This window comes from Salvelinus sp. IW2-2015, linkage group LG35 (assembly GCF_002910315.2).
Source record: "Salvelinus sp. IW2-2015 linkage group LG35, ASM291031v2, whole genome shotgun sequence".
Classification (NCBI taxonomy): Eukaryota; Metazoa; Chordata; class Actinopteri; order Salmoniformes; family Salmonidae; genus Salvelinus; species Salvelinus sp. IW2-2015.
The window spans coordinates 6,779,544-6,801,501 of NC_036874.1; the positions used below are offsets into that span (position 1 = coordinate 6,779,544).

The 21,958-nt window shown below is 41.5% G+C and overlaps 2 protein-coding genes across 4 annotated transcripts; one reads left to right on the plus strand and one right to left on the minus strand.

The window, feature by feature from the left end:
- Nucleotides 1–1,089: 1,089 nt before the first annotated feature.
- On the minus strand, nt 1,090–3,713 carry LOC111958899 (dynactin subunit 3). The gene is made up of 7 exons (XM_023980230.2): nt 3,068–3,713; nt 2,660–2,744; nt 2,438–2,524; nt 2,221–2,304; nt 2,052–2,110; nt 1,878–1,937; nt 1,090–1,580 (listed from the first exon to the last, which is right to left on the minus strand). The coding sequence occupies exons 1-7, from the start codon at nt 3,167–3,169 to the stop codon at nt 1,494–1,496; spliced, it is 564 nt and encodes a 187-aa protein (XP_023835998.1). The 5' UTR covers nt 3,170–3,713; the 3' UTR covers nt 1,090–1,493.
- On the plus strand, nt 3,525–21,138 carry LOC111958898 (autophagy protein 5). Of its 3 annotated transcripts, none has more exons than XM_023980226.2 (8): nt 3,525–3,608; nt 4,415–4,576; nt 4,891–5,018; nt 5,523–5,601; nt 8,332–8,494; nt 8,931–9,025; nt 14,889–15,006; nt 20,693–21,138. In XM_023980226.2, the coding sequence occupies exons 2-8, from the start codon at nt 4,469–4,471 to the stop codon at nt 20,827–20,829; spliced, it is 828 nt and encodes a 275-aa protein (XP_023835994.1). In that variant the 5' UTR covers nt 3,525–3,608; nt 4,415–4,468; the 3' UTR covers nt 20,830–21,138. The 3 variants fall into 3 exon arrangements, with proteins under 3 accessions (XP_023835994.1, XP_023835995.1, XP_023835996.1); XM_023980227.2 differs by lacking the exon at nt 3,525–3,608 and adding an exon at nt 3,703–3,800; XM_023980228.2 differs by lacking the exon at nt 3,525–3,608 and adding an exon at nt 3,729–3,800 and having other exon boundaries at nt 4,419–4,576.
- The last annotated feature ends 820 nt before the right edge of the window (nt 21,139–21,958 follow it).

Genomic DNA, 21,958 nt, shown 5'->3' on the forward strand with positions numbered 1-21,958 from the left:
AGTATGCAAAATATATTCCCCCTATAACGATAGCAAACTCGTGACTTGAATAGAGGCAAGGGGAAGTCAAAATGTTTGTTAATTCGGTCCCACAATTTGAAAATTGTTTAAATACTAGCCATATCTATAACCAGGTTTCCATCCAACCATTTCATGTGGATGAATTAACTGCCTCATGAAAAATATAACGACCGGGCTGATGGAAAATAGGATATGCCGGTACAATTGAATAAATGCCGACAGACAACTTGTTCGTTCGAAATGGTGGGATCTATTTGCGTTGATAAAATTAAAATTAATTATGTGAGAAATTGCGGTGGAGATCTCTTTATGAGCAAATATTGATATACTAACGATCATATCGAAGTAAACTTGGAGTCACGCGATGATATGTTGTGTGGTCCCACTACGACTCGGGAAACCATGCCGTTTTAGGCTACAGATAAAATAAATTATGAATTTAACAGGGTGGTGAGTGCACGTGATGAGCTTGATGCTCCTTTCCAAAACATATTGAGGGTCTTATTCTGGTGACATAATAATCTCATAATGTAGGTAGCCTAAACGCAGCTGTTGAGCAGTTGGCTAAAGCGCACGTGCCAAGCCCAGTGGGCACATTTGCTATATAACGCAACAGTTTCTGACAAAACCACCAATAGAATTGAAAATGGAAACCCAGTGAACTTGTATTTTTCATTCGGTACATGGACATTTTACAATAAACGTAATTTATGTCCACTACGTGATTACGCACAGGCTTTTATCCGCAATAAATACTTTTCATGGAAACACATCTCTGGTGGGAAAATGCGCATACTATTTAATGCAGATTTTAGAAGTTCGCATTAAAATCTGTCGCAAATTGGATGGAAACCTACCTTGACTAAAAAGACGTTTTACAATCGATCAATTGTATCTCCGATTGTAAAACGTCTTCTCTTCTTAGTCATAGATATGGTTTTTGAAATACCTGTAATTAAATGCAAACATCAGAAAAATACTCTCAGGCACAGTTTAAGTTTCGGACATTAGTTCTTTTATAACAATATATTGAACAAAGTCTTGCACAAACAGAAATAAACCAAATAGTTCAGGTTGAATAGTATGGATTTTATTGCAATTACTTTACATTTGTGGTCGTGCTGTCTGATATAAAACCATTTAAAACCAAGACTTTGTGGAAGAAGAATTAAGTTAGTGTGCAAATTCTTCTCTATGCTCTTCTACTGTCAAGCGACCCAGAAAAAAAGCAGTGTCTTGTGACTGCCTAGAGCAGTGTTGYAGAGTTGGAATGCATGGGTACATTCTATGTTGAATAAATGTACAAAGAGGATATATATATATTTTTAAAGCTATGCAAATGTCTCTAGATGTAGCTGTAAATAAATAACAATAATATCCAGCAAGTTACATTAAGGTGCATATCGGACACTTGACACACGGRTGACATCATGCCGTGACATTGTCATAACAGTCATCACTGGACATAATCGCTACTCCACTTGACGGATTCCCTTTGCCTCCTCCACTTTCCGCAGGCTCTCATCCCACTGGGTGAACTGCTTGGACAGCAGGAACATCTRCCACAGAGGTCAAGGTTCAAAGATAATTTGGTGGGCCGGGCAGTTCATTCCATTAGCACAGACTAGACATTTCTCAGAGTTCAACATGACTTGACAGAAAACACAATCTAGGTAATTACTTTTAGCAACCACTCACGCTTAGTCATCTGACCGAGGAGGTCAGGAGACTAGACAGCCAATGTACTCGACACAGTTTCACTAGCTAACCTCAGATACATTTTCCCCTGGCTTGATCAGTGTTATTTATTCACTTAAATAATCCTATTATTTGCTATTATAATGAAGGAAAGGTACCATTTTGTTATACTCCTCAAACAGCTTCTTCACCTCTAGGGACTGGGCCTCAGTTTGGTCCTTTGGGAAAATGACAAGAATGGTGTCCATAAGATACCGTAATTCACAAAAGTCAATCTAGCGTCTCTTGTGAGGAAAGACAAAATCAAGAAAAGAGGGGGGGGGGATTCATACCTGCTCTTTGATGTGAATCTGAGACAAACGCTGTAGCTTAGTGGCATGCTCTGGCACATCTGTGAATAAGAACTTTACAATAAGTTGCATTCAACATAACAAACACTATTTAACCCATCATCACTTCACAGACCATATTGTAATGGTACTTAAATTCCCTCGCACTGACCTCTGATGTAGTTGCTGTCCAATAGTGGCTGGAGGTTGCTGACCTGCTCCAGAAGGGTGGCCTGGGAAAGGAGGAAGTCTTCCTCTGTGGGGAGAAACAAGTGCATGAGTTTGAGACTGGAGGCACATATCCATACGTCGGAGGCCTACTCAATCACCATGATGCAGGACCAAATTTGGCAAYATTTACTCACATATTTTAAATGAAAAACTCTTACCAGCAAGGATGAATTCCAGCTTCATGGCATCAGGAACAGTGATGTGGTCAGTGAACTGAGGGTCCAGATACTTCAGCAGATCCTCAACTGTACAAAGAACAAAGGTTATAGAATATATACTATGTGGGAAATATAATCACAATTGACCTTCCTTTGTGATTGTCCTGGTAATAATGTGTCCCATCCAAGTCACACAGTTGTGTTGTCTAAGATGTCACTCACTCTTTTTGTGTAGAATCTTCACTCGTTCCCTCTTATTTGCAGTGTTTGCAAGGGCGGCCTGAATTCTGGAGAGGGAATCCGCGCACTAAGGAACAGAGTGCATTATATGATAAACTAAAAAGCAAAACTTGTGAAAATAAACCGTGTTATTGCCGTGCTGGCATTGAGTTATGTAGCTATCTAGTTAGCAATTACTCACTCGACATTAAAATATTGGATTGTAGCTAACTTAGTCGGAATGCCCTGGCATAGCTGTTCTTCACACATTTTCCATAATATTGATTTCTAAGCATTGATTGTATAAAGACAGTCAGTGTGCAAAAAGGGCGTTCGCTAACTAGCTAGCCAAAGCTAGCAGCCAGTTGAATCGCTATTCTGCATTTTTAATATAAAATATTATTKTCAAACCTTCACGGGTTTCCCTCCCTTGTTCCTTTTTTCACCGTATATACGACTTTCCAGCGTCTCAAGACGCGTTTCGAGGTTATCAACTTCAAATTTCCTATCCATTCTTGATTCAGGGAGCACAACAAATGGATTTTGATCGTTGTACTGACGTCCAACAGGCGACGACGCACAATTATTGCGTCATAGCAAAAATCTACGGACCGTGAAAGGCGCCATATTTGTTGTCCTTAAAGAAAACTTCAGTGGTTTGCAAGCTGTAAATGAAACTACCAATAACTACAAAATTACTTATCGATTACTAGGCGAATCAAAATTGTCGTCACTAACCAACAACTTTATAGGTCATCTTTGCACTGAATAGAACCATTTCGACATGATTATTGTAATACACTACAATGAACGCTGGATGCCACTCTATACTGCAGGTTACACCTCGTCGGGGAAAAGGGGGATTTCCTTGCTTTTTTCCCTTGACAGGCGAATGACAACACCACCACGGCCCTCTTCCTTAATCGCAGCTGGTTACAACCGCTCTAGAAAAGTAAGATGTTGTTCATCATTTGTCTCAAMTTTTAGTAATGATCTGCTCCTTGTCCTACCACTTGTTTAGGGCAAACTTTCAAATGTGCCCACAGCCTCGCTACTATTCCTGCCGGTGCCAGTGAGGCTAGGTAGCATACGCAGCTATCTAGCTAGTTGGCTAGCTAGCAAGTCAATACAGAATAATTTACATGTAAGTCGTTGCAAAGTAACAAATACACCATTGCTTAATTAGCTATGTTAAATGTAATCTTATTCCTCACCAYYAGTGAAGTCGTGGCTAGATAGTTACAGTGTCTAGCTAACACGTTAGCTAACTAGCACGTTGTATTTCTCCACTAGCCTAACGCTGGCTAGTTGAAGTTGTGTGTTCACAAAATGTGGTAAGATTCGAACTCTTTGCAGAGCTGTGATTGACTGGTTCCAAAGAGAGCTTGATTGACACGTTCCGTAGAGAGCTTTCGAATGTTACCATTCTGGTGTACTCTCTCATATGAGACAGACTGTCATTGGTGCAAAATCTGGAGTTCAAACAACGGTCACTCATAGACGGTCACTGTCACTCATAGACAGATAATTATAGTTTTAGCCATGTTATGTTGTGAGGTTATGCAGGGTTAGTTTACAAAAAAACAAGTAAAACACGCTCATATTTTTGGTTCTGGTGGGTTACGACAGTTAACAATTAAACTCATGAGGAATTGATCAATTAAACTCTTCAAAAATCAATGGGTATATAACATTAATTTAAAAGTCCCAAAATGAATGTACCAATCCAAGATTGACCCTTTAATCTGTTGATGACAGGTAGTTTGTAGCTAGAGAGTACTTCCTTTATGTGCCACTGGGTGCGACGGGAGGATGGCAGATGACAAGGACGTGCTGCGAGATGTTTGGTTTGGTCGGATTCCGACCTGCTTCACACTTTACCAGGATGAGATCACAGAGAGAGAGGCCGAACCCTTCTATGTAAGTGTGRCATTATGCAGACTAGTACTATATATATAAAAAAGTTTAAACTGATGTTGCTTTGCCGGACAATGCCAGTGGAGGCTGCTGAGGGGAGGATGGCTCATAATAATGGCTGTAACGGAGCAAATAGAATGGCTTCAAACACTTGGAAACCATGTATTTGATACCATTCCTCTCCAGCCATTCCATGAGCCTGTTCTCCCCAATTAAGGTGTGACCAACCTCATGTGCAATGGACATAGATCTAGTTAACTCTTGCGGGAACCTAGATTGAGCCCCTCACTTCTCCMCCTCTGCTGTTCTCTCCTCAGCTCCTCTTGCCAAGGGTGAGCTACCTGACTCTGGTCACAGACAAGGTGAAAAAGCACTTCCTGAAGGTCATGAAGSCMGAGGACGTAGAGGAGATGTGGTTTGATTTCGAGGGAACCTCACTCAAATGGTGGGTGAGCTTTAAATTASGACTGCGAGCACTATGTGTGTTGTCAATTATTCACTTGTTTTAACAACTACTAGTGAATATAATGGTTAGAATTCCCTGTGCCCCTCCATAGAAACAAGTGTCCTAGCACAGCAGTAGAGTAAAGTAAATAGTTTAGAGATCAGAATTAAGCATATCAACTCGCCTCCTATCATCATCAATGAGGAGACTACATACCAATTATCTGCAGTCTTACATTTCAGGCACCAGGTGGCAGCCCAAAACAAGTGTTGGACATTTGGTTGGACATGAGTCCTAATCTTAAAGTGACATAYACATTTAACTCAGACCTTTGGGTAAATAAGAGGTTGATTTAAATTATTTTCTCTAAAACGTATTAATCGGTTACCTAAGATCCAGCCCAAGGTGAAGGAGAGGATAACTCATTATGATTCAGAGTTGGACAAGAATGAAGCTCTGGTGACATGTTTTCTCAACTGATGTGGCTGTGTTTATTCATTGCAGGCACTATCCAATTGGATTACTGTTTGACCTGCATGCCTCCAACACTGCCCTGCCCTGGAGCATCACTGTGCACTTTAAGGTACAACACAGAATTTGTTTTTCAGCAAGTTAACACAGTACATTTGGAGCAGCAAGTATATTTGCTGCTCCAAATGTAGAATCCTCCAGATGCTGGCCTGTATATAGCAGGGGTTGGAACCAAAATAATTTTCCAATTGTTTCGTTCTGAATATAACCACTTTTCCCCCCCGTTTCTTTCCACTGTTCCGACCTGAAAAATAAAGTTCTTAACCGGTTCAAACCAAAAAAAAGTACAGGTTTATTTAGTTCCTTTCTGTTCCTTTTTTTAACCTGTGAAACATATATATTTTTAAAACATTTTGCTCATTAAATTACTTCACCAATCAGTGCGACAAGGTAGTTGTTTACATGCATGATAAGCTAGTTGTTTACATGCATGATGGACAGACGAGTGTAGCCTATGGCGCAAGATGTGACAACCATTTTGAGGGTGTGGAGAGAGCGAGAGACGGTTGAGGAGGMGGCGTGAAGCGCTGGGCATCTTGTTATGACATGCATTATATGAATTAGGTTCACAGAATTATACCTAGGAGGAGCGTCTTCTATGGAGGAACTTTGAATGTCCTTTGAGCTAGCTATCTAACAAGCTTGAGATGGCAAGTTAACAAGCTTGTGTGTGCAGAGCGGCACCAGAATTTAAAACATGTCTTACCTTTTTGTAGTTAATAAATCCAATGTGAAACATGATAATTAGGCCTATAGTACCCTTAACTAGCATTGAAAAAGTTTACACATTTTTCTCTTGCTAATTAAAAATCTCTCTCCCTATCTTCTGAAGCAAGCTTGTAACGTCAGTACAGTTAGTCGCCTATGCTTCAGAGGGGGAGGGGCAGGTAGCCTAAACACGCACAGGCAAAGATTTTCAGCTTCCAGGTAGACACTGGAATATGTTTCTGAGTGACAGAGTGAGGGCTTTGTTGTGTTTTGTAGTGGGACTAGAAAAAAATGCCTGGAACTTATAATAATTACGTTATTAATCCGTGTTCCCATGCTTTAAAAGTTATGTGTCTGTTCCGAAACAGTATAGATCACTTTTGTTCTTTGAAATGAAATGTTATTTTCCGGTTTTTCGGTTTTTTCCCTGAACCGGTTCCAACCCCTGGTATACAACTGCTAAAAATCTATAGGTCGACCGATTGTGATTTTTCAATTGATGATACCGATTATTGGATTACCAAAAAAAAGCTGATACCGATTAATCGCCCGTTTTTTAAAAATATCATATATTATATATATATATATTTATATATTATATATATATATATTATATATATATATATATATATATATATAATATTATATATATATATATATATTGTTGTGTGTGTATAATGATAATTACAACAATACTGAATGAACACTTTTTTATTTTAACTTATATAACACATTTAAAAAATACTATTTCGTCTCAAATAATAATGAAACATGTTAAATTTGGTTTAAATAATGCAAAAACACAGTGTTGGAGAAGAAAGTAAAAGTGCAATATGTGCCATGTAAAAAAGCTAACGTTTAAGTTTCTTGCTCAGAACATGAGAACATATGAAAGCTGGTGGTTCCTTTTAACATGAGTTTTCAATATTCCCAGTTAGAAGTTTTAGGTTGTAGTTATCATAGGAATATAGGACTATTTCTCTCTATACCATTTGTTTTTATATACCTTGATGCTATTGGATGTTCTTATAGGCACTATAGTTTTGCCAGCCTAATCTCGGGATTTGATAGGCTTGAACGTCATAAACAGCGCTATGCTTCAGCATTGCGAAGAACTGCTGGCAAACGCAGGAAAGTCTCTGTTTGAATGAATGCTTACGAATGCTTACGAGCCTGCTACCACCGCTCAGTCAGACTGCTTCTATCAAATATCAAATCATAGACTTAATTATAATATAATAAACACACAGAAATACGAACCTTAGGTCATTAATATGGTCAAATCCGGAAACTATCAGAACGGAACCGTTCCTATTTTTATCTAACGGGTGGCATCCATAAGTCTAAATATTGCTGTTACATTGCACAACCTTCAATGTTATATGTCTAATTATGTAAAATTCTGGCAAATTATTTACGGGTCTTTGTTAGGAAGAAATGGTCTTCACACAGTTCGCAATGGCCAGCGGCCCAAACTGCTGCATATACCCTGACACTGCTTGCAAAGAACGCAAGAGAATTGACACAATTTCAATAGTTAATATTGCCTGCTAACATTAATTTTTTTAACTAAATATGCGGGTTTTAAAAAATATACTTGTGTATTGATTTTAAGAAAGGCATTGATGTTTATGGTTAGGTACATTGGTGCAACGACAGTGCTTTTTTCGCGAATGCGCTTGTTAAATCACCCGTTTGGCGAAGTAGGCTGTGATTCAATGATAAATTAACAGGCACTGCATTGATTATTTGCAACGCAGGACAAGCTAGTTAAACTAGTAATATCATCAACCATGTGTAATTAACTAGTGATTATGTTAAGATTGATTGTTTTTTAAAGATAAGTTTTATGCTAGCTACAACTTACCTTGGCTCCTTGCTGCACTCACGTAACAGGTGTCAGCCTGCAACGCAGTCTCTCGTGGAGTGCAATGTTAACGGCCATAATCGGCGGTCCAAAAATGCTGGATTTACCGATTTTTATGAAATCGGCCCTAATTAATCGACCATACGATTTAATCAGTCAACCTCTTAATTCAAAAGCAGTCCTGCCTGTGTGGTTTCTCTGAGGTAGAATTTCCCAGAGCGTGACCTGCTCCACTGCCCCTCTAACTCTGTGATCGAGGCCCACTTCATGTCCAGCATCAAGGAGGCGGATGCACTCAAACACAAGAGCCAGGTCATCAACGACATGCAGAAGAAAGACCACAAGCAGCTGTGGATGGGCCTGCAGAACGGTGAGGCCACACACACACACACACACACACACGTAAGTATTGACTTTGGGACTCGGTACCCTTATTTTTCCCCTCTACTCAACAACTTACACACCCCCAAGCCAACCAGTCAAAACCACGCCACCCACACTCTCTGAACATTGTCTTTGCCTCAGCTGCAAAGTTTTTTCTCTTCTCACTTACCAAAATATACTATTTTGGGTGGCTTCCATAACCAAAACAGAGAGAGAAAGAGACAGTTACAACTCCACCCAGAAGAGAAAACAGATATGAAATATTTCAAAAGCTAAAATTGTGTGAAAGTGAGATAGAGGGGAGGGGAGTTAGAAACCAAGACAGGTTAACAGAGTTTCAGAAGCCTTGTAGAGCTGGTTTAAAAACATAAAAGGAGATGGGGACAGTTTGTATGTAAATGTAGTTGTGTTGTGTTCCTCAGATAAGTTTGACCAGTTCTGGGCCATGAACCGTAAGCTGATGGAATACCCCACAGAGGAGGGAGGCTTTCGCTACATCCCCTTCAGGATATACCTGGTAAATGGGCTAATGCATGCCTTGTCGACATCACAGCCAGTGGGACCTGCAGTGTGGCATCACTGGTACTGTTAATAGATGATGTAATCGATGCAATCAAAAGAATACGGCAGATCGCAAATACGGCAATGCATAGTAATGAAAGAATACTCTTTTATCATCTGATAAGCAGATAGAACATGATAGTGCTTTTAGGAATATGAGAAAGCATTAAGTGAATATGAAAATCAGAGTAAGAWTTAAACAAAATACATAGTACACAAAAAACACAAAAAAACTKAAATGTGCTGCACAAACTGCTTATCAACACAATCATGAATTAATTGTCTAGTACCTGAACTGTCCCGTAGATGGTGCTGTATGACGGACTTGTAAGGCTCTTCATGAATAGGATACCGCCCAAGTCCTATGGCTTAAAGTGGGCTGCTGTTGAGCAACTTTTAATTTGTTAGTAAGCTTGTAATTTATTGTGATCCAGTGACAGAAAGAACCCTACAGAAGTGCTCAGTTGCAAAATATTTCCTGGAGATATTCAGCGWATAACTTTTCCCCCCCAAAATTGTATTTTGTTAAACTCTTTTGATAACGGCAGATAAATCAAAAAACCCTCATATTTTCCCAGAGATCACCCACCCATTAAACTCCAAATGTGTTAGCCTAATGTTTTTTCTGRCTGTGCTTGGCGAGCAATTCGTTTGACAAGTTTATAGTTGGATGTGGGCAACTCAAATGAAGTGTGCCCAAACAGTGGGATGCACGCGGGCACAGGTGAATTCCTAAAGGGGATCCCGCCATCCATGACTCAAATGAAATTCCCTCAAAAAGATGAATAAGCACCAGTGTCTCGCCCTGAAGGTCTGGAAAACATTAGGCCGTGTGTATCCCATAGTGTAGGAAAACTGCGTGGGGATACGGTGCGCCTGTAACAGGCATGATTTTACCCAAGACTGCGTTCAATAAGCCCTCGGATCAGCTCGACTGGTATATAGCTTTGCCTACCTTATTCCATAGTATTTGAAGCCATCTCTTCTCAACAAGAATAAACAAATGAAGGCATGTTTGGACGAGGCAGTTGTGAAGGGGTTCTAGTGATATATTGCTGAATATAGATTGATGTGGAAATTTCTCCAGGGGAATCAGAGTAGGTTGTCAGGGCTTTGCTGCTGTGTTATAACAGATGTCAGCCTTTATGCMCATAAAATCTCTCATCAATGTTTTCACTGGAATGTTACAATCATAAATCTATTCAAAATTAAAGACTACCAAACAGAACAATAAAATATATCATTCAAGTGTTGACTAAAACATTATAAAACGTCTTGGCCTATATTGACTTTTAGTTAGTAAAGGAAACAAAATGTTACCACAAAATGAGATGATGAATATTTTTTGCCACTTCCAGGAAAATGTGATGTAATGCCTAGTCTTCAATTATAATATTGTGGCCAATTCCTTCACGTGGATATATGGCTATCATAAACAAATACATGCARAATTAAACAAACCCTTGGTACAAATTAGCTTTGGGACACAACATTGGGAGTCTCTGTATTGGTTRGACAATACACAGACTCCCGATGTTGTCCCAAAACTAGGTACATATGTAACTMATTTCACACTTCAACAAAGCGTTTTTTATTTTGCCTATAATAAAACGTTCCAACACAATAATAAAACAGTGGTTGTAAAACCACAGAYGCATTGTGTACTYCAAAGTTAACTRAACCATCGGCGGACAAAGCTATCCGCATCCGGATGCGGTAGTCATCATTGATGACTATATTTCAACCTGCAGGCCCCACTCTGAYGACAAATTGCGGGCTTTAGTGTAAATAACATGTGCTACTTTGATGCAGACAGAATTAATGACAACATTGACTCTAAATAACAAAGCACTCACTTCCGCTAGACTGTGCTCCTTTTTGAAAAGGGAAGAGATTTCGAAGGGATGGATTTATCTGTGTCTTTGCGTGTGCGTGCGTGTGTTACAAARTGCCAAAGCCACTAAATCTGGCGTAAAATGAAAATCCCACTGGGCAAAAACTGGTTGAATCAACGTTGTTTCCACGTCATTTTAACCCAAAAGATCAATGTGATGACGTTGAATCAACGTGGAAAACTGATTGGATTTGCAAAAAGTCATTAACGTAAGGGCATCCAATTCCACGAGAGGTAGCCTACATGTATACTGTACATTACATGGTGCCTCAGTGGTTGAGGAAAATGAGAGGTCCAAAAAATCTACTTGGAATTTTTATTTACCCAGTGRAAGGTCTTGGGCTCAGTGAGAAAAGTGCCAGTGCTTTCTCTCCAACTGACTCACCCAGTGAGGGGGTTTGATTATCTGGGCCGGGTTACTCCAGTRAGAGGAGTTTGCACCGGGTGAAAAGTGAATAGCATTCATTTTGGACCGGGCTGGCTCCCGCGAGGTGAGCCAGGTGCCCCGTTCAAAGCCCACGGTGAAGTAGGCTCAAAACAAAAGTGACGTAGCCAAGACTAGATTAAATTAAGCACGTGGAGTAACTGCCTTCAAAACGAAATCTAGTTTGAAAATTCAAACATATATTTGATGAAAAAGAGAKATATGTTTCTAGACGATGCACCATGCTGCMKWGTTGACAACATGACCGAGCGGTGYAGATCACTGTTCCATTTGAGAAGGGCACTACTCCCTCACCGCTTTTTCCCGTTCATGTCACGGGCCAATAATAATAATAATTATATTGATTGACGTTTGTGCACCTCAGCCACCAGTTTACTGTCAATTAGTCGAATTGAATCCACACCGGCAATTAGGCTATGGGTTGAGTTCCCTTGCTTGCTTCAGTCAGGGAGAGCGAGTCTCTTTTCACCTGACCTCTCATCATTGGAGAGTTAATGACGCATCGCTCTTGGGTGTCGCCAGGTGGTACTCTGCTAGCTCTGGTGTCACACGAACTGAAAAGAAAGTGTCACCGTCCAAGAGTATCGCGCCTCTCTCCAGGATCAATGGCCCCCTCTTTGTATGGTACCCGGGTCAATTATTCATGGCGGTTTTTAAAAATGCAACGAAGTAGCTGTCACTTATCGCACTCTCTCCACTCCAGCTCCCGGCATAATCCCGCACAAACTCTGCGATTCCTGTCAGTGAGTCACTCTTTCTGGTAACCCGAGAGCCAGTTTCGCGCCTTTGGAGCCACCTTCCCGACCATGCGCCCGGCGGTGTTAGTTACAGCTCCGTTACCCGAACCCTCCCGTTGCTGGTTTCCTTTTCACAGCTCCCATGATTAGTTGCTATTGTGTGTCAGACTCGCCGTTTGTCACCTCGGAGGCCCCTGGTTTCCCTGAACTGATAGACAAACTGGTTTCCCAGAACTGATAGCCAACCCGATCGCCGGTGTCCGTGTATGAACACCTGATCTTCTGGACCATATCCAGCGAGCGGCACCTTTCTCATGTGCCCTCAGATCAGAGATTGGGTAGSAAGCACCACTTTTAATATTTTACTAGATGTGTCTGTAGGTGGACTCTTGTCTTCAATATGTCKTTATCAATTAAACGGTGCAGAGCGTTTGATTTGGTTCCACTAAAACCATTGACAACTGCATGCCATTTTCAAGGGATTGTTAAACGTTATACATTTTTAGTTGTAATATCATCACCTCTAGAAAAGAATAGTCAGAACTAGACATTTTAGATTATTCCATACAAAACAATTGCGCACATTTAGCTCTATCGTCAGAGTTAAACAGCAAGTAACGTGTTTTTCATGATCACTAAACATCAATTGATCATGTCATTTCAGATGTGTGAGGGTAGCCTATCCATTTGAAATGGCACTAGCTAGCTAAGSAAACAACGTGTCATTTAGWTTGCATCATCAGAGATTRGGCTTTTGGAAAGAGCTTGACATCGGCAAGYCCTCGTGCTGGTAAAGTCGTCAGTCGGACTACTGTCATCACTACTATAGATGGCAAGCAAATATAGCCATTTAGTTTATCTACTGAAAGTTAGCTTGTTAACTAGCCATATTGACGTAATCTGTTATTAGCTAGCTAGCCAATTATATTTTTATATMTTTTTTTACCTCAGTGCCTGTCATGTCTGTCAGCAACAATCATAATTAAACAATTAAAAACAATGTTAAAAAGGGGATAATGTCAGCTAACTTCACTAGATAGGTCTACGCTGCAGTTGGAGAGGAAAACTACATTAGGTTTACTTATCACTATATGTTTAGCCAASTGGACAAAGTTTTTACTGGTAGCTTGCAAAGTWAACATTATCAGCTAACAGTACATCGGCAAATGCACCCTTCTGTTGTTTGACAGTCAGAGCCGCAAAGGATGGGAAAATTAACCTAAGCCACTTACACTTGTCAGGTATAGTTCACTTTATATCACTCMAATGTCCAATTAATGGCAGACAATATTGAGAGATATCATRAGGCTACCCTCACATATCTGAAATGACACGATCAATAGATGTTTRCTGATCACGAAAAGCATGCAGTTACTTGCTGTGTAACTCTGATGATGGAGCTAAATGTGCACAATTGTTTTGCATGGAACAATTTGTAGCTCTATGTTCTTCAAGAGGTGATGATATTAAAACCAAATAGTTATAACATTTAACAATCTCTTGAAAACAGCACATAGTTGTCAATGGTTTTAGCGAAGCTGTGGGTTTCCTTGCCCCCCAGCAGCCAAATTGAACRKATTGTGACGTTTTATTGATAACGACCTATAAGCCATTACAATGAGCTCATCCTCYGATTTCACCTCACCAGCCTCCCCTGTATTGCACCTAACTTTTATCACTGGAGTRGCCTGTGATTGAATCGTCAGAGACTTTGGCTTATTTAATGGCATATTCATTTGGGGCGCAGTTCCCGAGGGCTTGGGTCTGCGCCAGAAATAATCGAGTCATGACTTGTAGCCTAGAATAAGCACTTCATTTTATGTTCTTGCATTAGGGCTATTGTGTGGCTTTGTCAAGCTATTGCATAAAAGTACTTGAGTAATTAATTAAGTAACTTATTGCAAACAGGATGCATGTTTTGGAWTWTTTTTTTTCTGTACAGGCTTCCTTCTTTTSACTCTGTCATTTAGGTTAGTATTGTGGAGTAACTAYAATGTTGTTGATCCATCCTCAGTTTTCTCCTATCACAGCCATTAAACTCTGTAACTGTTTTAAAGTCACAATTGGCCTCATGCTGAAATCCCTGAGCGGTTTCCTTCCTCTCCGGCAACTGAGTTGGGAAGGACTCCTTTATCTTTGTGGTGACTGGGTGTATTGATATACCATCCAATCCTAATTAATAACTTCGCCAGGCTCAAAAGGATATTCAGTGTCACCTTTTTTTATTTGAACCCATCTACCAATAGGTGTCCTACTTTGCAAGGCATTGGAAAACCTCCCTGGTCTTTCTGGTTGAATCTGTGCTTGAATTCACTACTCAACTGAGGGACCTTACAGATAATTGTATGTGTGGGGTACAGAGATGGGGTAATCAATTTAAAAATCATGTTTAACACTATTATTGCACACAGTGATTCCATGCAACTTATTATGTGACTTTTTAAGCACATTTTTACTCCTGAATGTATTTAGGCTTGCCATAACAAAGGGGTTGAATAATTATTGACTCAAGACATTACAGCTTTTAATTTTTGATTAATTTGTTAAAAATTATAAAAACAAAATTCCACTTTGACATTGTGGGATATTGCATGTAGATCATTAAATCTCAATTTAATCAATTTTAAATTCAGGCTGTAACATAATGAAATGTGGGGGAAATCAAGGGGTGTGAATACTTCCCGGAGGCACTGTATGTAATTTTTTTGTMATGCTCTGATTCCTCTCCCCACTCTCCATGTAGACGATGAGTGACAGGCCGTTCATCCAGAAGTTGTTTCGCCCCATCTCGCCCGACGGCTACACACACACGCTGGGGGATCTGCTGAAGGAGGTGTACCCCGTGGCCATATCCAACGACGGTACTTACCTACTCATAGACATTGCACAACACTAATTACACCTGTACTACATACACTTCTTACACACACACACACACACACACACACACACACACACACACACACACACACACACACACACACACTAAAAACACACACACACACACACACACACACACACACACAGTCACACAAGAGAAAGCAGACCTGTTTCTTCCTCACTGTGCTTTCAAAGGGTGCTCTGCATCTCACAGGAAGCCAGAGAATAGAAGACATCAGCCATGTAGGTCTATTTTATTTACACAGTAAAAGAGGACTTTTAGAGATAAAACACAGGAGAGGGTCGAGGAGGGAAAATAGTTGCCCTCATGTGAAAGAGTGAAAAGTGAGGGGGAGGGGAAGAAAATACATAGTGGAATGAGGAGCGGCGCTACATGTAGAGAAGAGGGAGCGATGGAGAGCGAGGCAGCCTAAACAGGTAGTGTCTGGAGGGCTGTGCAGAGGAAGTAGATAAGCAGACAATGGAGCTGTGAGACAGAGGACCTGCAGGAGAATCACCTGCATGGAGTAATGCACCACTACAATTACTACTGCTCTGTCTGCCTGCCTGCCTTTATCTTTTTCGCTCTCTGTCTGCCTCCCTCACATGTCTTTCTCTTTCTCGCTCCTTCTCTCCCACTCTCTCTTGCTTTATCAAGAATCACTATATTTTCTTTTCATCCCCTTCCTGTACTTATATAATCTCTTTTATYCATTTCTCTCTTTTCTCAATTCCTTCTCTGCTCTCCTCTGAGGATGGTGGTGGCTTGGCTTGATAAAGGTGAAAGTGCTGCTTTGTCTCCCGTCGTTTGTTGTGTTTCCCTCTTCCTCGCTGGGGAGATGGGTGTGTGATAGCGGGGGATTATAGCTGTGTGTTTGGATTAGAGGGACTGGGGGGTTACTCAGGCAGCCTAATGGCGGCATTGTTCACAGACGTATTCTTGGTACCCGATTCCTTGTGAGGACCTATCGGATAAGGACGTCTCAGCACTCGACTGATGTTTCTAACATCAAACCAACATTTTTAAACATTCCCCTCTGTTTTGTCTGGAAGCCTTGATGGTCCTTCAAGCACCCCGAAACCCATCAAACTGAACTAACCCAACGAAACATGTAACCAGGGGTTATATTAACTGGGGATTCCCAGCATATGGCAGCATGATACTCAGATGAGTCGTACTGTTACCGGACCGGACCGACGTTCTTCCACCCACGCAGGAAAATCGAACATCAACATCTTATTCTGATTAGCAGTCGGTTGGTCAGCTTTGAAGTCTGCGAACGCTTTGTTTTGACCAAGGTATTAGACATGGTTTGACTGGGTTAGAGACAGACARGAGAGATATGTCTGAACAGTAACACGTTTCTCCCCATGTATGGCGCAGGACAAATTCAATTGAACAAGCCTCAGAAAGAGTTGCCTTGGCGGGTCGAAGCCTTCCGAGAATTCCCCCGTCATGTCCTTTACAGATGTGACATGTTTCTTATAAAGAAAAACAGGTTTTGTGGTGATATTTCTAATAAGTGGAGAATGCAGAAATCCCCCCGACTGACAAGCCCACGCGCCAACAATACTCGCCTACACACCACTCTTATTGATTTTACTCATTCATGGTACAGCCCACAGAACAAAGGAGTGAAACTATTGGCCRATCCGCCCACACAGAACACCACAGTCAGAATCAATAGCGAATCCAGTCTCTTCTCATCAAACGGGCCGTCTCACTGTTCAGAGAGCGGGGGTGTTCTGGGTTTCAGTGGTTGGTTTGATATGAGGGACGGTGGGTGTGTGAGGTGTTGCTAGGTGTTGAGTAGGGGGAGGCAGAAATGAGACAGAGGTCTCCAAGTCAATACCTTACGGTCTGTTTATTGTATACCTGCAAACTCAATTTCCCTGTTGTTTCTTTTAAATGCAGTTGAGTATATTCATGAAAAAACAAACTAACTTGCTGAAGGAAATTACTCTTATGAGACATCACAAGACAAATATGTTTTTCAGGTCTAGAGAGATTTATTGATAGATTTATACCTGTCAGTTCCCCCTAACATACACACACATATTTATTGGCCGGCCAGTGTGTTGGTTGAGTTCTGGTGTAACTGTTTAGTCTTGGCTGGCCTCACTGCAGGGAAGAATGGGGTTGTGGCCTTCTTAAATTGGACTCGGCTATACTTAAGTAACAAAACATGTCTTGACTGTTAGTCACTGCAATACTCAACCGCAGTGTGTGTGCAAATTTGTCATCTTTTATTTTTATTCAAACTATGTTGGTCAATATTCCTCTTTGGAAATAAGTTGCTATGGAGTTATACATTGCTATAGTGTTTTGGGATTGGGGTCAATAAAGTTATGTGTTTTGATTAATGCCATTAACATTAATCAAAAGCAACTGTATTGGCCCCAATCCCAAAACACCATAGTAATATATAACAGCCATGTATGCATCCCAAATGGCACCCTATTCCCTAAATAGTGCGCAACTTGTGAAAAGCGCCCATARGACCCTGGTCAAAAGTAGTGGGGTTCCATTTGGAACGCATCCCATGTTAATGGCTCACAGCAGCACAGTGTGATTCAGATGTGAAAACAACAGTCAGTCTTCCTAAGAACCCTAATATTATGTCACATTCCAGAAAAACCTAGGAAATATTCCACGCCTTCAGGACACAGTATAGAAGGATCCATGGAAAATACGCAATATAATTCTATCTAGAGGACTCAAGATCCTTCCACTATGACACAGCGCTTTCACAACGTTTCAGAGGAGAAATACAGATTAATCACGTTGGTCTCCGCCCTCTGAAAAGACATGACAACCATAAGAGGGCCTACCAGACCATACATTCTGTGTGCAGATATTCAAGCTGTGCATATTTGGGATGAATTTCCCTTGTGTCATAGTGAGAGTGTCAGGGGAGCGCCCCTCCTCCCCCACATGCTCCTRATACTGTCACCAGGGGCACAGTATGTGGAAGAGAGAGGGAAAGTGTTATTGCAGTATGAATGTTAGTACTTGTGAGTGTATTGATCGTATGTGTGATCATAGGCTGTACATAGGGCGGCAAGGTAGCCCAGCGGTTAAGAATGTTGGCCCTGCAAGGTCGCTGGTTCGAAATCCTAGAGCCAACTAGGTGAAAAATCTGACAATGTGCCTTTGAGCAAGGCACTTAACCATAATTTCTCCTGTAAGTCGCTCTGGATGAGCGCATCTGCTAAATGACTAAAATGTTCAAATGTACATTGCTGGAACGGCATCATGAACACAGGCCACAATCGGTAATGCAGGCATTGTTTTATTTTCTCAAGAGCAGTAGTTGGTTTAAAGTGGGATCAAGTTATTTCATTGTAATAGGCCTTAATATTAGACAAAGGGAAAATKAGTTTACAAATAACACAAAAAATGTATACTTCATTTATTAATTTAATTAACAAAGTTATGCAATACCCAATTCCCCTGTGTGAAAAGTAATTGCCCCCTGACACTCAATAACTGGTTGTGCCACCTTTAACTGCAATGACTGCAACCAAATACTTCCTGTAGTTGTTGATCAGTCTCTCTCATCGCTGTGGAGGAATTTTGGCCCACTGTTGCATGCAGAACTGCTTTAACTCAGTGACATTTGTGGGGTTTTCAAGCATGAAGTGCTCGTTTCAAGTCCTGCCACAACATCTCAATTGGGATTAGGTCTGGACTTTGACTAGAACATTCCAAATCTTCAAATTTGTTGCTTTTTAACCATTTTCATGTAGACTTGATTGTGTGTTTTGGATCACTGTCTTTCTGCATGACCCAGCTGCGCTTCAGCTTCAGCTCRTAGACGGATGGCCTGACATTCTCCTGTAGAATTGTCTGATACAGAGCAGAATTCATGGTTCCCTCAATGAAGGCAAGTCATCCAGGTCCTGAAGCAGCAAAGCATCCTCAAACCATCACACTACCACCACCATGCTTGACTGTTGGTGTGAGGTTCTTACTGTGGAATGCAGTGTTTGGTTTTTGCCCTATCATAATGGGACCTATCTCATCCAAAACGTTGACTCAAGTCTGCCAAAAAGCACCTGGAAGAGCCTGGATGATCATCAAGACTCTTGGAAGAATGTTCTATAGACAGATTAGTGAAAGGTAGAACACTGCATTCCACAGTAAGAACCTTATACCAACGGTGAAGCATGGTGGTGGTAGTGTGATGGTTTGAGGATGCTTTGCTGCTTCAGGACCTGGATGACGTGCCTTAATAGAAGGAACCATGAATTTTGCTCTGTATCAGACAATTCTACAGGAGAATGTCAGGCCATCCGTCTATGAGCTTAAGCGCAGCTGGGTCATGCAGCAAGACAATGATCCAAAACACACAATCAAGTCGACATGAAAATGGCTAAAAAGCAACTCATTTGAAGTTTTGGAATGTTCTAGTCAAAATCCAGACCTAATAATCCCAATTGAGATGTTGTGGCAGGACTTGAAACGAGCAGTTCATGCTTGAAACCCCACAAATGTCACTGAGTTAAAGCAGTTCTACATGCAAGAGTGGGCAAAAATTCCTTCACAGCGATGAGAGACTGATCAACAACTACAGGAACTATTTGGTTGCAGTCATTGCAGCTAAATATGGCACAACCAATTATTGAGTATAAGGGAGCAATTACTTTTTCAACACAGGGGTATTGTTAATTAAATAAAGTTATTTGTTTTCTCAGGTTCCCTTTATCTAATATTAGGTTTTAGTTGAAGATCTGTTAACATTCAGTATCAAAAATATGCAAAAATAGAGAAAATCAGAAAGGGGGCAAATACTTTTTCACGGCACTGTATATCCATACTGTATACCAGTCTGCAGGTGGTGGGTGTGCCTGAGGAGCTTCTTACTAACCCTCGATTCTTCACTCAGACAGATATTTCTAACGATTGTAACGGTCGTTCAGATATTACGTGTACATGCAACAGTATGCATCTTTTGGTACCGTATAAGGAGAAGCGGTCAGTGTATGTGTGTGTAGTCATATAGACACTGAGCTCCTACATGACTTGGCTACTGCCCCCTCTATTGTTTTGACCCCGCCCTTCCCCTCAGTGCCCTGATATGAGTGGGTGAAAGGTCGTGACCTGGGGCCCAGTGTCTCTAAGTAGGTGGGGCTACTGTTGCTTTGAGTAAAACCAGTAACTTACAGACATCAATGTACACACATACAACATATGCCCATTGAGACTTACTCACACCCATTCAGATACGTTTACCTGCTGGCAATCTTTCACGCATGCAGATGATCATACTAACTCACACTTACACACACAAACACACACGTGCACACCTCGTCGGGCCATCAGAGTGAGTGAGGCTCATTTGTCTTGCTGTGTGACTTGTGGTCAGTCCCAGGGTCAGGCCTGGTCACTGTGATTGATTAATCTGTCTGTCGCTTGCCGAGAGGCTTCGGTCATTCTGAGGTGAGAGGGACAACTTAAACACACTCACTTAACTATCGCTTGCACACAGACACACACTCCCACACTATAATCTATGACTAGTGTTGTTTAAAGAAAATCCTAGCATTTCTGTTTGTAGAAATATAAATATATGGAGTCCGACACACAGTCAAAAGGATTTTTAAGTTGAAGCTCATACTCCATCCCTCTCCCTCCATGTCTCCCTTCTCTCTCTCCTTATACAGACGAGTCCAAGCACTACCAGGTGGTGATCCATGGGATTGAGCCCCTGCTGGAGACCCCGTTGCAGTGGCTGAGCGAGCACCTCAGTCACCCTGATAACTTTCTCCACATCAGCGTCATACCCACGCCTAGCGACTGACACCTCTGGCAAAGTTTGGTAACACCCGGCAACTGGGAAAGTTGCAAACTCCGAACGGACTCTTTAGAGAGCAGGAAAACCCACGTGACTGGGGGCGAAGAGTGACGCAATCGCAGTGTGATGTCATCTCATTCAACTTGTCCCAAAAAGGAGCCCACCAGGAGAAAATGTACCGTTTTCTGTTTTCCTTCTCTTTTCCTCTCCTTCGCACTCCGTCTCTTTTGGACCTTTACCTGTTTGGGGAAAGWTGTTCCGCCCAAAATGTGGAAGGCCAAACTGAAAGAGAGCTCATCTGTTTAAAAAGAGAGGCAGGGAGATTCTGCTTACCACCTCYTCTCTCCTCTTCCTCCTCCTAGAGAAAGAGACAGGGCCCAGACATGCCTAGTGGGACCCTCTACAAACAGAAGTCGCCTTAGTTTTCCCGAGTCACATCATGAGCTACACGGCTGGACGTTCATGAAGTCACAACTGAGTTTACACACTTGTACTGTATGCCACTGAGGAGTGAAAGGGGATTTTTAAAGACACTTCACTTCTTCATTCTTTGTCTCTTGCTCTCTKTCTGTCTGTATATTCTCCCATCTTCCTCTCTCACTGTATTTCCTGTTTCTTTCTTCTCTCTCTTCCTCCCTCCCCCTCTTTCTCTCTCGTGTCATTTACTGCCGATGCTCTCTCATCTCCATAGCTAATTATCTATTGGAATTCCTCCTGCTACTAATGAGACCGCTAAACTCCTGTMTCCATGCCAAGCCTTGGGGTTGTGTGAGTCTGTGTGTTGTAATTGGAGACATCATTTAAAGTCTCCTAGAGGGACATGGAGGGGGTGAGGAAGGTGTGAAGAGTCCGAATGGAATCCTGTCTGTCTTCTCTCTTGCGTGTCTCGTGTCAAAGGGAGACGGGGCCAGACATGTAATTTGGAGTGTGTTGTTACAGTCGAAGGGGAGGGAAACTTGTGATGTCACACCTGTCCAAGCACGTCAGGCTTCCTCATTCGCCGCCTAGGAGGATGGGATAGACGAGTTTACAGCTCTGAGTCAGGGCTGGGCTCGACGTGGGGTACTGTCTAAGGGGTAGGCATGTGCATACGTGTGTGTATGTACATGTGTGTATGGGTACTTTTTACACATTT